This window comes from Pyrgilauda ruficollis, unplaced genomic scaffold (assembly GCF_017590135.1).
Source record: "Pyrgilauda ruficollis isolate IOZ18807 unplaced genomic scaffold, ASM1759013v1 scaffold85, whole genome shotgun sequence".
Lineage (NCBI taxonomy): Eukaryota > Metazoa > Chordata > Aves > Passeriformes > Passeridae > Pyrgilauda > Pyrgilauda ruficollis.
Window position 1 is genome coordinate 1,581,755 of NW_024530488.1, and position 14,648 is coordinate 1,596,402.

Below are 14,648 nucleotides of genomic sequence, written 5' to 3' on the forward strand. Positions count from 1 at the left end.
TGAACCGGCCCCCCCGGGCAGTGGGCACAGCACCAGCCTGGCAGAGCTCAAGAAGCGTTGGGATAACTCTCAGGCACATGGCTGGATTACTGCAGTGCCTGCGCACGGCAGGCAGCTGGGTTCCATGACCCTTGCGGGTCCCTTCCAGCTCGGAATGCCCCACACCCCCAAAGGCGCCACACGCACCCCCCGCCCTCAGCTCCCCCATCAGGGACACCCCGGGAAGGAGGTGGGGGGGAGGCGGGCGGCAGGCGCATGCGTGGAGCGGCCGCGAGGGGGCGGCACCGCGGCGGGGCGGGGCGCGAGCGGCCGCTGGGGGCGCCGCGGGGAGGCCGCTCGCCGCCTCAGCACCGGCCAACATGGCGGCGCGGCGGCCCCGCTCCGCCTCAGGTCAGTGCTGGCCCCTTCCTGACGGGAGCGGGGAGGAGGCGGCGCGGCGGGCGCCCTTCCTCCTCTCGGGGGCGGCGGGCAGCCCCCTCCCGCTGCCCGCGCTGCGTCCCGGGGGCGGGGAGGGATGGCCCGGGCTCTGCGCCTCCCCAGTCCGTTGCGTTTCCCTCCTCCACCGCGCGGCCCGGCGCATCGGCCCCGGCACCACCGGCATCACCCTGGCTGAATCTCCTTCCCGGGATTTAAGCACCGAAACCCCTTCTAGGCAGGCCCGCAGACAGAATGAGTGCTGGTCGGGCCCTCCCGGAGCGCGGGGCCGCGCGGCCGGAGGTGCCGGGGATGCGGGACGGGAGCCGGGAGCCTCCAGCCCCCATGGCCGCCGCATCTTCACCGTGCGGGGCTTTCCGGGCATCGCTGGGGCCTCGTCGTGCGGCGCCTTTCGGCACTGGCACGGTTCGATGTGCTTGGGGCATGTCCAGAACATCATTTGCCGCATGCGGGGTGGATTTTTCATCAGTAGAAAACGCTCTGGCAGTGTTACTTGCCACAGAACGCGTTATACTTGTGTACACGAGTTTTGGTTTAAATAATAATAATAATTGAGGGGCAGAATTAATGTAACTGTTCATGACAGTGTTTTAATAATCTCCATCTAAAGAAGTTAAACATGTTGTCCTCAATACCTCAAAGAAAGAACATTCAATAACAACATTTTAAAATTATGGCTCTCACTGTTTATTATTTAGTACTCAAGAACATGTGGTAATAAAAAGAAATAATGCACACCTACATGTGTATTTCTTGCAGTCTTTGAAGTTTTTACCCATACTGGTAGTACAAATCAAAAAGCTGTCAAAATTCTAATAAAATGTTTATATCTACAGTCTTACTTTAATTCTAGGTCATAATTTAACTGCTCCTATTTTCTGGAATGTCCGACCAGTATTGCTGAATTTAGATTTGACCTTAAATATATTTAAACAAAGTGGACTTCAGTTCATGTGTGTATGTCCCAGAATGTGATACACTTTTAAAATATGTTTCTTTAAAAATCTAGACCCATCTCTTTCCTTTGATGTCCAAGTATAGATGGTGTTGAGGATCTCTTAATTTGAAGTTGTAGGATACCTGTTTTGAAAACATTGGCAGAATTGTCCTGTGAACATGGAACTTAATTGAAGTCCCAGCATCATCTGCTGTTGTGGAAAAGGAACAGAAGCCACAAATGCTGATGCCCGGTCCTCTGAGGAGCACTGGGCCACAAGTTCTTAATCTTTCCAAGTGTTGGTCTGTCCCTTTGGTTTTTCTTTTTGTTGGGTTTTTTTGTTTGTGTTGAATGGGCTAACTGGTAGTTTCATCTGATGCTTCTTGGTTCCTGTACTTGAACAGGTGGGGGATTCTTGTTCACCTTTGTGGTGCCAGTCATGGATTTTATTAATTACACTGCTGCCTTCTACACCTTACCTTGGTGGTGGCATAGAATCCCAAAATCCTTTGTTCTGGGAGCTGCTGGACCATAGGTAGCTTGCACACTACAGTTTACACCATTGCATTACCCAGTTAATGCCCAGACTGGGTCTGGGCTTTTCACATAAATCGTTAATTTAGTCTACAACTGAGAAAAAAATTTTTTTTAATTGCTTTTTCTTTTCCAGACCACGACAGTGACGATGATTCCTACGAAGTGCTGGATTTAACAGAATATGCTCGGCGTCACCATTGGTGGAATCGTTTGTTTGGCAGGAATTCAGGACCAATTGTAGAAAAATACTCTGTAGCCACACAGATTGTGATGGGAGGTGTGACTGGCTGGTGAGGGAGCTTCCCTTTCCATCACTGACCTAGACCTTTTACTTTGTTAGAAGATCCATTTCCAAGGGTATTTGAAGCAGATAAATACATGTTTAATGGGATTTCCTTTATCATTAATCAAGATTATTCATGTGTGAACAATTTTAGCTTGTTACTCTGACTCATCATTGTGAAGTGTTTTTTAATAGTGGTGAAACATCAGTTATCCAAGGAAATTCATACTAGTTACTGTGGAAAGGATTTGGGAAAATGTCAGAGCTCTAAAGTGACAAGAAATAAATGGAAAATTACTGCATGTAGCTTTTATTTTGTATGGAAAAAGCTTATTTCCTTACTAGTCTAGATTTAGAAACTTAGTTATATTATGGCTGAGACATATTTTACAGGTAAAAGAAATGAAGGGAAGAAAAAAGGATGACAAAATATACTTTTAATTAAGAGCCCCATTTCCTGGAGACTGTTTTTTCCTCTAAATTGAGCTGCAGCCATGTTGAGTGAATTCACAGTTTGCTCTGATGTTAACTGATACATAGCCTAGTTATACTCGAATAATTCATGGTGAAAGCTAGACAGTAAAGATGAGAACTTAAACTGGAAAATGTGGTCACAGCCTGAGCAACTGTGTCAAGATATTTATTTGTCAGAGGTATTTGAATGGTGTTTGTCTATTCCAGTACACAGAAAAACGGTAAATTCATTGAAAAACACCATTATGTTAGCAAAGTGTGCTAACATAAAGAGGAATTATGCAAGAATTGGAAGATGAAATAGACTTAAAATGAGATTGTTGTACTCAGGCTCAGTACAGCTTTGTGAAGTGGGTTTAGCTTTCAGTCAGAGTTTATAATTTCCTTCTGTAGCCTTAAAATTATTTTTAAAAGCTACATGTGTACATGTAAACTCAGAAGTTTCTAGGGAATAGTTCATCTGGCATCCATAAAAACTGGCTTATTGAATGATCTGGAAAATGCACTTTTCAGTATCTGTAGATGCACATCTCTCTGGGTGCCTACTAATGTATATAAATAAGAATTCACTATTTATATGCAGGGGGAAAAATTCCCCTCTGTGTGTGGGCCAGTGTTTAGACACACTGGGATTGCCCAAGGAAGTTGTGGAACCATCAGCCTTGGCAACTCATGTCTGAGTCAGGGCTCTTGGCAGCCTGATCGAGCTTCGAGATTGGATTGGGCTCTGCAGCAGCTTTGGGAAGGTGACTGGCCCAGGTGACCTCCAGAGGCCCCTTCCTGCCTTGTCATTGTTCTGTAGTGTCAATATCTGTGCTGTTCTCCATTTGATGAGGGAGGGTTTGGAGACTGAGAACCAAGGTAATTTTCTGGTTGCCTTGATCCATTAAAAATAGACTTAACAGCATGTCCCAGCAGAATGGCCTCGCTGAGTTTAACTCTTGTGGTAGGGATGTGCTGCTTTTTACTGAGATCTTTCAGTTATGAGTTGTGTAGTTAATGTAAATTATGGTATAATGTATTTACATTCCACTTGGGAACAGTTGTAGTAGCACTGTTATGTAATTATGTTGTGCTTTATTAACATGCTACATTTAATAGCAGTAAGATCTAGAGATCTCAAGTTTACTTTAAAGGGGCCATCAGAAAGCCAGGAACAAGCAAACATTACATTATCTTGTTTTAGGCATTGTTAACTTAATATTGCTTGCATTAAATAGCCTTGATTTTTAAATTTTTAAATATGAAATTATTCATTTGCTTTTTAAATGAAATAATGGTAATAGTTGCAGTCAGGAATTGTGTAGTGTGGCATTGTTCAGCAGAAAACTTCATTAGACTGGGTTTTTTTTTGTTCTGTTCCCCTAAGGTGTGCGGGATTTTTGTTCCAGAAAGTCGGAAAGCTTGCAGCAACTGCAGTAGGTGGTGGCTTTCTTCTGCTTCAAGTATGTAGCATTTCATGCTTTATAAGTTGGCAAATGTTATTTACTAAACAATAGGAAAAACACAGCTGTTGGGTAACATTTAATTAGGAAGACCTTATCTACTTCATCTTTTTAGGTATATCAGTCAAAACCTTACATTTGAGCTGGATTATTGTGTACAAATGAACAAAAGAGACATTTCTGAGAATCAGTGGTAAATCAGAATCTGCTCTGTCCTGTGAAATAGTTTGTTGTAAGACAAGAGAACTTGTGTGCAGAAGCTGAGGTACTGTGTGGGATTCAATGTTGCCAGATCAGAGGAACTGCCTGTAAACCTATGGTTAGGGAGAATTTAAAATGTGTTTGTTTTACATTGGTTTGAGAATTTTATCACAGCTTTAGGCTGCTTTGGCAGTTGCCTGGAAAGCTTGTTCTGGTCCCAGTATGAGCTGTGTTTTTCTGTTTTCTCCCCTTGCCATGTTTTATCTCTTGAATATCTAAAGCCTGGCTGAGTTTTGACTGCTTCATTGCATTCTTCTCTCTGCTGGCTTTTGGGTTCAGAAGTTTTTAATTATGTTATCAGGCATGATCATTTACATTTTTCATCAGATACTGTGATTAGAGGAGGATATATTTCCAAAAAACCTTTAAATTAGATGAAACTTTAAGTGAAGGAGAATTTCACGTGTCCTTCTCTAAGATGCTAAGATTTTACTGACATTTTTCATGCCTTAGTACCTGTGAGCTTCTCATTTTTCCTCAGATTGTTCTAGGGGATATAGATTGGTGCCTACTTAGGCTCAATGATACACAATTTCTTGAGAGGAGAGGTTAAAGATATATTTGTTCTTTCCATCATCACCCTGGAGGGTTTCTGAAAGGCATATCCTGCTTTTATTTCTTTTGATTGTAGTGGCTGATCAGGAAGGGTGGGGTGGTAACTGCTGCTGTGTAATACATTGCAGTGTTGCTGTTGTGTGAAGTACACATATTTCATTCATAATCATGGTCCCCACTGGTTTGGGGGCTAGTTTGGTTTTTTCCACTTCCCATGTTTTGTATGCCATTGGTCTTAATTCTATAAATGATAATTCTCTTATCAATATGACAGAAGAACTGCCAGACAGAGGCACCCAGGGTGGAGGCAGCAGATTGCTGCAGGTACCTTCCTCAGTTCTCCTGACTACAGGAAGCTGAAAAGTTAAAGCTGAGACCTGTAGACAAAGGAGAATGGAAATTGAATAAAACACATCACTTGTGCAGGATTTTTACTTGCTCAGCTGTGAAGTTTGGGGAGCTTTCCTGTACATGCAATAGTTTTGCCATGTGGTTGAGTGTCTGATTTCTTGGTTGATGTCATTTACACTGAATCCAAAAAGGAGTATTATCCAAGAGGAAATACGGGTTAAGTATTTTGATTGGATTGTCTATATCTTAAGTGAGATCAGATTCTCTTGAAAGGAAATTAAGTAAATGCCTTGGTCTCTCTTTTAATTCAAAACATTTTGCATTTTAAGGCTGAGTCATAAATTCTATGGTGTAATTACATTTCTGTAGTCTTTAATTTTTTCATTTAAAGATCACACATCCTGATTCTATGAATATGTGTTCAGTGCTTCCCCTGAGTGGGCAGAAGAGTATTTCAGCACATTACTAGAAAGTTCCTTTTTATCTGTAAATTTCTCTGAAGTTGCAGATTTCATTTCAGCTGCTGATTGCAATATTGACATTATAATTACATGCTAGAACAAGAATAATAACTACAGAAGGCGAGATTCTTGGCTAAAGCCCATTCAGTGAAACATTTCAGTCTTAAAATTTAAAAAATACGTTTTTTTTCTTCAGTGGGTGATGACTTCATCTCGAGAAATATAGTAGGAAACTGAAAGCAATACATTCTTCAGTGTCAGTTTGTACAGGAAGCAAAAAAGATTTTTCATGATTTTGTAAGTGATTTAGAACTTCAGTCTTAATACAGATTATATGACAATCAGTTGGAGAAAAAGAATAAAAATTATGTGATATTTGCACAGGTTTTCAAAATCATGATCTATTATCACATCTTTGCAGTGAATATTTCCACACCTTAATTTCATTCATTCTTATTTGATTATTAACTATGCTTTTTTTTGTGAAATAGATGTAGTTCTTCAAATATGCTGGTATAAGAGCAATATCCAGGCACTACATTAAGGAAAATACAGTGCATTTCTCATAACAAGTAGGGGATTTTCCTTGTGTAACTTCTCATTTATACAGCACAGTTTGGTAAAATCCTGGAGTAGGGAGGTACGAACTCAAGTACTCTTGGTTCTACTGTAATGAATTGGTTAAACACAATTGTCCTTAATGAGCACCTAATAGCTCTTTATTTTTAAAATCCTATATCCTCAAGAGCAGTTTCATTGTCTTTTGCTCTGCAGTGAGCATACAAATTACAGCTTTTTCTGTTCTGTGTTGTCTATTATTTAGTAATGAAATTGGATTTTTATTCAGTTATTTGTGCTTTCACTAACACATTTTTCCTCAGCTCATTAATATGCCATTGATGAATTAAACTGAATTCTTCATTAAATTATGTTCTAATTTAGGAAAGGTAAATATGTGAAAACAACACAAGAAACAGAATAAACTCTGAGATGTCCTTGGCTTTATCTTGTACAGGGGTTTGTTGCTAGTGCACCATGATGATCAAGGAATCATAGCATGGGTTGGCTTGGAAGGGACCTTAAGGACCGTGTAATTCCAACCCAGTGTGGCATCCCAGTGACATTCCCTGGGAGGCACCAACCTGCTTCTGGGGCTGGGGGCTTAGTGAGAAAGAGCTGGATTCAATTTTCTGTTGAATATCCCACTTGACAGTTGGTGTGTAGACACTTAGAGGGAACATTCAATGGAACAGCCAAAGCAAATGGGAGTTGGGAATTGGCCTGATAAAGAAATGCCAAGTTTCTGGCAGGTTCTGCCATGGAGGGACAGAGCATCTGTGCCTCTGGAACCTGCTGTGCTGGCACGGGACAGGGGAGCTGTGCCTGCAGATGGTGGCTGAGGGTCCAACCTCTGCAGTTCAGCTCTTACACATTGTGTCACTTCTCAGTCCCTCCTTGTCAGTGTGTGTTGAGCTTAGAGACTTGTCAGATCTGTTCTGGAAACTGGGGGTAGTTCCCTTCCAAAACAGCAGAAAATACCTCAAAGTACCTGTGGGTTCTGTACCCTGCAGCTGAGCTCACCTGTGACTTCTGGCCTTGCTTGGGCTCTTTTGGTGTGAGACATTGTGCCTTGAGGAAATTAAAATTCTTTTGTCCCATCCTGTTGTACCGATTTTTTGCTCCAAAACATTTTTCTGCTCATTATTCCTGTTAGTGTTTCACAATAACAAAGTACCTGTGTGCCTCTCCAGTGTCACCCCCAAAATGAGGTCTGCCCTTGAAGATCCTCAGGTTTCCTTAATTAATGTCAAGAAAGAGAACACATTTTTAGTGTTCCTGCACTGATGTATTTCTTCAATTGCCTTTTTGAAAAAATTCTGTTATTTTTTCAACACTTTTGGAAGGTCTTGAACAAATAATGAGCTATGAGATATACAGATGATAAGTATATATCTATTATTCCATTACCATTTATAGAGATTCCTGTATAACCCAAAATCCATCCCCATAAGTCTCTTTAATAATATGTGCAATTAATATGTATAAACCTATATGACTCCTTAAAATATCCAAGTATGGATATGATAATGGGGTATTGTTATTTTACTTGGTTGTTGTACGGCCTGAGTTTAAAAAAATAGTAAATTTTGAGAATTTGTGTTTATGTAAATTTACTGTTATAAGCAAGTAGATTTTTATGATACATTGGAGTCTAAAAATTGAAGTCTGTTTTTTCAGCATTTGAGTTCAGGGGTATTATTTCTGCACTTATATATGAAATTATGTAATTAGTGGGGTTGCAGCCAAAGTAGATATGACACAGGTTCTGTCACTGCCAAAGTACAGGGGTTTTTTCTTCTCAGTTAAAAAATTTATATTCAAAACATTACCTTCTGTTGCTTATTTTATAAACACTCAATAAGTAGAATTTGGAATCTCTTATTTCAGGGCTGTAAAGTTCAGGGAGAAAAGATGTCTGGTTTTGATGCAAGTGTAAGCTCTGCAGTAGTTACAAACAGATCTTAATTAAAAACTTCTGCCTCATCTTTGTGCTCTCTGGATAACTGAGCTAATTAAAGTTGTCTTAGTGAAATGTTTCTTCCAAGAGCCATTTGCATTTCACAAGCAAGCAGATACATTAGCATTTCTTACATTGTGTTGGACTGAGTGGATCAGTCACATTTAATTTACAGTTGTGTGAGTGAGAAGGCACCAATTCAGTGCTGGGGCCTTTTTGAAATTCTTGTGGTCATGTTAAATTCATAAAATAACAATTGCCACAATGTGCAGCTGTTTTTCTTTTCCTGGTGTGTCATCCAGTGACTGGATGTGCAACCAGTACAGTTCTCAAACAGGTTTCCTGCTTTCGTACTGTACAGCCCTTACTGAGCTGTCCCTGCCTGGCACGAGTGCCCATGTGAATAAATGGCTTTACAGTAGACAGGCAAAGTCAATTAATTTGTTATTAATTACATTCGGAGGCAAGAAGTAAAAGAGAGTTTAAAAAGTAAGTTCATTTTGCATTTGTCCAGTGAATTGGTTTTTTTAGTTATGCAAAGGTGGAAACTGAAGTTGACTTTTTTGCAGAGGTGATCTTCTAGAAGTTTTGTTCTGAATTCAGGCAAAATCTGTCTGACACTTGTTTAATTTTATTTTTTTTCTGGATTATGAAATCCTCAGTTTGTGGTGAAATAGGTTGCTTAGTTACTGTAGCAGTTCTAGTATAAACTAGATGGTCTAATTTCAGTTATTTGGTAGAAAGATCCATGTGAAAGTCAAACTTCAGAGCTTGTAAGTGATGTGAAACTAAACATAATAAATTATGTATTTAGGCTAAACCTAATAAATTGTGTATTTAAATACCTGTTCCACAAAAGTTCATTATCTGTGACTTATGTTTACCAACTGGACAGTTTGCATAGAAGGCTGTTAGGTAGTTTGGGTGGATTTCCCACCCACATGTGACCTTGAGAAGTACCTGAGAAATCTCACACTTTAGAAAGTTTTTGGATAACAGTCATTTACATGTAAGTTCAGTGATTTATATCCTAACAGTTAAAATAAGCAGTAATCCTTAATTTTGATTTTCTTTTTTTTTTTTTCCCCCAAATGATGAGTTGTTTAACTGTTTTCTAGAACATGCACCAATCAAATATTAGTAACAGAAATAAGGCAAAGGTTTGGGATGATCGTTAGGCAGGCTATAAAATTTGGAAGTTTGTGTGTAAATTGTATGAAGCAGTCTCCTCAAACGTATTCATTTTTCTGATTTTACAGAATTTGTGCTGTTCTCAGGCTGTTATTTTTCTACTTAATGATTTTGTTTTGTAAGAAGGGTGAGAATTCTCTTGTAATGAGTATTTTTTGTTGTTGTTGGACAGTTTAAATTATGTAGGATAAAATAAAGAGTTTTCAGTGTTTCTAATGATGATTTTGATTAGCCCTGGATACTCTGTCACAAATGAGAATTCTACAGTTCTGAAAGAAACTGAGACAAAAAAGTTTCTTCATTGTTGTGCTATGAATCTATTTTTCTTACAAATAAAGTTACAGTAAATGTTGCAGGAAAAACATTGCAAAGCTTTTATAAGTAAAAAAACAGAGAACTGGTAAAATTAACAAGAGTCTACTGAACTTTGCCATTGCTTGTTCTAATTTGAGCTGCTGTCACTGAGGAAAGGTTTGAAGCAGAGAACCTGCTGAAACTGGAAGAATGTCTTTTCCTGTATCTGTAATAAGTAAAAATAAAAACGATTTTATAGGCACCAAGACAATCTATTTTGACTAATGAAATGTGAATTGCAGCTGTACTAACTGCCTTTATTTCCCTAGATTGCTAGTCATAGTGGATATGTACAAGTTGACTGGAAGAGAGTTGAAAAAGATGTAAACAAAGCAAAAAAACAGTTAAAAAAGCGTGCAAATAAGGCAGCTCCTGAAATCAACACTCTCATTGAAGAGGTGAGTCTAAGGTGATAAACTCCTTTTTACCAGTCACATTTTCTTACCTTACACTGCAGGTGATAATGAGTTGAAAATGCAGATGCAGAACTGGAACACATCAAAAATAGTTTGGCTTTATAATTTATTTAAAGTTTTCAGATTGTGCTGTCTTTTATTCATTCAGCTTTCTGGCTTGGTCACTGTTAAAAATGGCACACAAATTTGTTCTTGGCAGGTGACAAAGCCAGTAAGGTCATGACATGGTAAAAAGTTCAGGATGGTGTGGGTAAAACATGTTAACTACAAAGACAAAACCCAAATCTTCTTAGACTGCTGATAATAAAATTACTTGTCTGGACAAGAATGACATTTTTGGCAGAAAAGCTGTGGCTACTTGGTAACAGGAGTTGTGATTTTATCTTGCTTTTATACATTTTGGAGAATATCTGTCTGCAGAATCTGCCGGTTGCCTACTATGTTGAGAAGAGGTAGCTGTGATACTGATCAGTGTCACGGGGGCTGTTTCACCCTGTCATTTGAAGACTTCCATTTAATCAATTTTGTGGTTGTTTGGGTTTTTTTAAAACCTGTTTTTACATATTTTTCACGTTCCATACATGCAGTCTAAGTTTCATTCTGAATAACTGAGAATCCTGACTGTGAATGTGCTGCAGACAGCAGCCACACTGGTGTTCTGTAATGAAAGAGTTTTGACATCTCAGGTTTAGCCTGTATGGAGTTGCATATAGATTGATAAAAATTTACTTTAAATTTTGATGTGAATATGAACTGTAAGTTCAAGATTGAGGGTTTTTTTGCTGCTTCTGTACCTCAAATAGCTTTACCTCTCCTTCACTACTGCCCTGTAGAAATGGGTGGAATAGGATGGGGTTTTTGGTTTTCCTTTGTTTTTTTTTTTTCCTCTCAGATTATATGAATTTCTTGTGTGTTAGTTGCCAATCTGAAGTGTTTGAAGCAGAGGATTTATGAAATGGCACATTTGATAAAAGGTGTTACACTCTGTGCTGCTACTTCATTAAATACTCTACACACATGTTATCATACATAAGTGGTTTTTTTCTAGGATTAAGTTGTTAGGAAACTGGTTCATAATGGAGTGTATTTCATTCCCAATGATCTTCCAAAAAGCAGTATTTTTTCTTTTAAACAATTATCATGTGATTGCAATTGAAGTCATGGTGGTGCTTGTGCTTTTTTTGACAAGGTAGTTTGTAAAACATCTTATTTTAATCAAAACAAGAGTGGTATTGGCATGAAATTGCTGTAATAATTCCTCTGTATTTTGTCTTTTTCAAGTTTCACTGTATTTTAAAAATACTGTTAAAAACAGCTGAGAGTCAGTTTGCACTACATTGGTGCCACCTATTTTTATATGGTTTTGCAATTAACCTCATGAGTATCATTTTTCTTCTCAGTCAACAGACAAATCGCTTCCCCCTGCATCCTTCTCCACAAGTTTGGTCTTCTTGTTTCCAGAAGCTGTGATAAGTATTAAATAATAACATCAGGCACAATTAACTTCATGAGTATCATTTTTCTTCTCAGTCAACAGAATTTATCAAACAGAACATCGTGGTGTCCAGTGGCTTTGTTGGAGGCTTTTTGTTGGGGCTGGCGTCGTAAGGACCCGAAGGTCTCTTCCAGATGGGATCCATGTCGACCAAGATCAGTTGTGATGCGCTATCTGCAAGCAGTGTGGGTCACTGGGCCTGCCAGAGCAAGACAAGAGGACAAGCTAGACAACTTGGGAGCTTTTACATTTCAGGCTTTTGCCTCTTGAAGCTTGGTAAAACTAGGATTTGCTGAAAAAACTGTGCAGTGTGCTCATTATAGCGTTTCTGGGCAAAACTGGTTCATCCTCATCATGTCTCTTTTTATCTATGGCCTTTCAAGATCTAGCATTTTTTAAAATGTTGTTCTTGGAATATAGCTATGTAACCATACTATAAGAATGAAAGCTCCATTTCTATGTTTTCAGTTAAATACTATTTATTTAAAAAGTATTTTTCTTCATGCTGTAGTAGGTAGTATCAATGACTACATACTGTATATGATACTGTGTTTTCAGCCTCCTGGCTGTCCATCTTCTTTAGAAGTCACTGCAATAATCTGTAATACCTTTTTACAGAGTATTAAATAACAAAGAATCATGAGCTTATTAAAGGTGAAAATTAACTTTGGCCTTTGTGTACATAAAAAATGAAAGTCTCTCAATTTTAGCCTGCAGGGACCTGGTGCCAGTGTTTTCCCAGACGGGTTTTTAAGGTGGTTTTAGTGATTTGTTACCAAGTTATTTTAAAGAAGCTGATAACCCAAACAAACACTCAATGCATTTTGGTGCATTTCAAACTTAAACCTTTCAGAAATTTGTACCCAAGGAAGAGTTTGCTCTGCCCCGATTTCTCTGGTTTTACTGTAGCAGCAGATGAATGTGAACTGGAATCTCTCCCACCAGGTTGTTTTGGGTTGCAGTTGCCTTCTTAGAACAGCAGTAGTGGTTCAGTAGCATTGGATGGATGGATGGATGGATGGATGGATGGATGGATGGATGGATGGATGGATGGATGGATGGATGGGTGGGTATGAGCTTGGATGCACAGGACCTGGGATGCTGGACATACTATCCTTCTAAATATTTAGATTTGTGCATCCCTGGGATCCAGAGGTTTGTGTTACATGTTGACCTCATGTTTGTGGTGTGCTTGTGGCCAAGGTGAGTAAGGTATGAAGCACGTCCTGCCTGCTTTAAGGGTTTCATCAAACCTGGTTAAGACTGGAAAACAAATCCTAGCACACACACCCCCAAACCAAACCCCCAAACCTGAGGTACATGAATGGCCATGGATCCTAAATATTTTGTTTTAAAGTGACTATCTGGAGTTATATAAGCCCAGTTGCAGTTTATTAGAAACGGGAAGCCCAAGGAGGAGTGTGTCTGCTGGGTTGTCTGGGATTTACAGTAAAACAAAGAAAGATGAAAATGTTAAAATATGAAAGCCTTTGCTGTGGTGTTCAGCCCAAAGAATAAGGGGAAGGTCACCAACCAGTCAGCTTTTCTCTGCTGATGACGCTCATGGGTTTTTGGCACGTCCAAAGGATACTGAAGCCAACTGACATGAGTCATCCACCCTGACTGGAATGAACTGGGTATCCTGAAGGGCTTTGGGGATGTGCTGACCGCCTCAGTACCATGAGCCTGTAAATATGCGTTTTTGGTGTACTTTGTGAAAGGATTTCAAAGGAGCATCCTTTAGTGAGCTTGTTAAAAAGGCTGCTCATGTGACCAAGGAATTTGCTTCATTGTTAGAAGTAGAATTAAAACCAAAAGTATTAGTAGGATGCAAGACTGATTTCTACAGAGGAAAGTTCTGCTGTTCTGTTGGCATCATCTGAGATTTTCAGTCAATGGATCAGGAATTGATTGAAATACATTTGAGGCTTCTATAGTTTTATTTTTTGAGTTAGATTTCATTTTTTTAAGCCTTAAGAGACATAATGTTGTACATGTACAACTGTCTGAGGGACTAAAAAGGCAAGGAGAAATGGTGTTACTGAAAAGGTGAACACTGGTGATTTGTGCTGGGATTGGCTTCATGTCCTGGAAAGGAGAATGGAATAGGAGAATGGCTGCTGGCACAGCAGGACTTGCTGATGCAGTTCTTGGGCTGGTGAGGCAGAGGAGATGCTGCCAGCAGCTCCAGGTACAGCTGGCAGGGTAAAGTGGTGATGGAGTGGCAGCTGTGGTAAAGGACCAAGGTAAGTGCAGCCTTTCTTACAAATACCTGAGATTTTTTAGTGTGCCAGCTCAGACCAGTCTCACCTAAGTGAGGGAATGCTCTGTAAAGGTACAGTCAAAAAATGGATGTTGATGGGGTTGGGAATGGAATGTAACAGGAATATTTGGTTTCTGGGGGTAAAGCCTTCTCTGGGATGATTTCAGAGTTACTGTTGCCCTCTCTGACAAACAGCAATCCAGGCTAAGAAGATTCAGAGGAGAAAAGCTGGTGAGGTCGTGGCATGGGTTGTCCAGAGAAGCTGTGTCTCCCCTGGATCCCTGGAAATGTCCAAGGCCAGGTTGGACAGGGCTTTGAGCAACCTGGGAGAGTGGAAGTGTCCCTGCTTAAGGCAGGGGGGTTGGAACTGGATGATCTTTAAGGTCTCTTCCAGCCTAATTCCTTCTATGGTTCCACGATTGTAAAGAAAAAACATGGAATAAAAATTTTTGAAGAGCATTTTTTTGGGGGAGTGGAAATCAGTTTTAAAATGCTGATTAGAAATGCTTAAATTAATGAAAGGCTGACCCAGCATTTCTATGGGTTTTATTGTATAGCTGAAGAACTTAAAGGTGGAAAACGTGGACCTAGCAGTGGCAAACAGATTTCCATAATGCCCAGTGGGTCTGTGGAATTAATTTCTGTTGTGTGCTACTGAGATCAAGGAAGAGC

The 14,648-nt window shown here is 39.8% G+C and overlaps 1 protein-coding gene across 1 annotated transcript; it reads left to right on the forward strand.

The window, feature by feature from the left end:
• Nucleotides 1–296: 296 nt before the first annotated feature.
• FUNDC1 (FUN14 domain containing 1) lies at nucleotides 297–12,378 on the forward strand. Its single transcript, XM_041487908.1, has 5 exons — nucleotides 297–390; nucleotides 2,043–2,199; nucleotides 4,036–4,111; nucleotides 10,072–10,200; nucleotides 11,749–12,378. The coding sequence occupies exons 1-5, from the start codon at nucleotides 360–362 to the stop codon at nucleotides 11,824–11,826; spliced, it is 471 nt and encodes a 156-aa protein (XP_041343842.1). The 5' UTR covers nucleotides 297–359; the 3' UTR covers nucleotides 11,827–12,378.
• The last annotated feature ends 2,270 nt before the right edge of the window (nucleotides 12,379–14,648 follow it).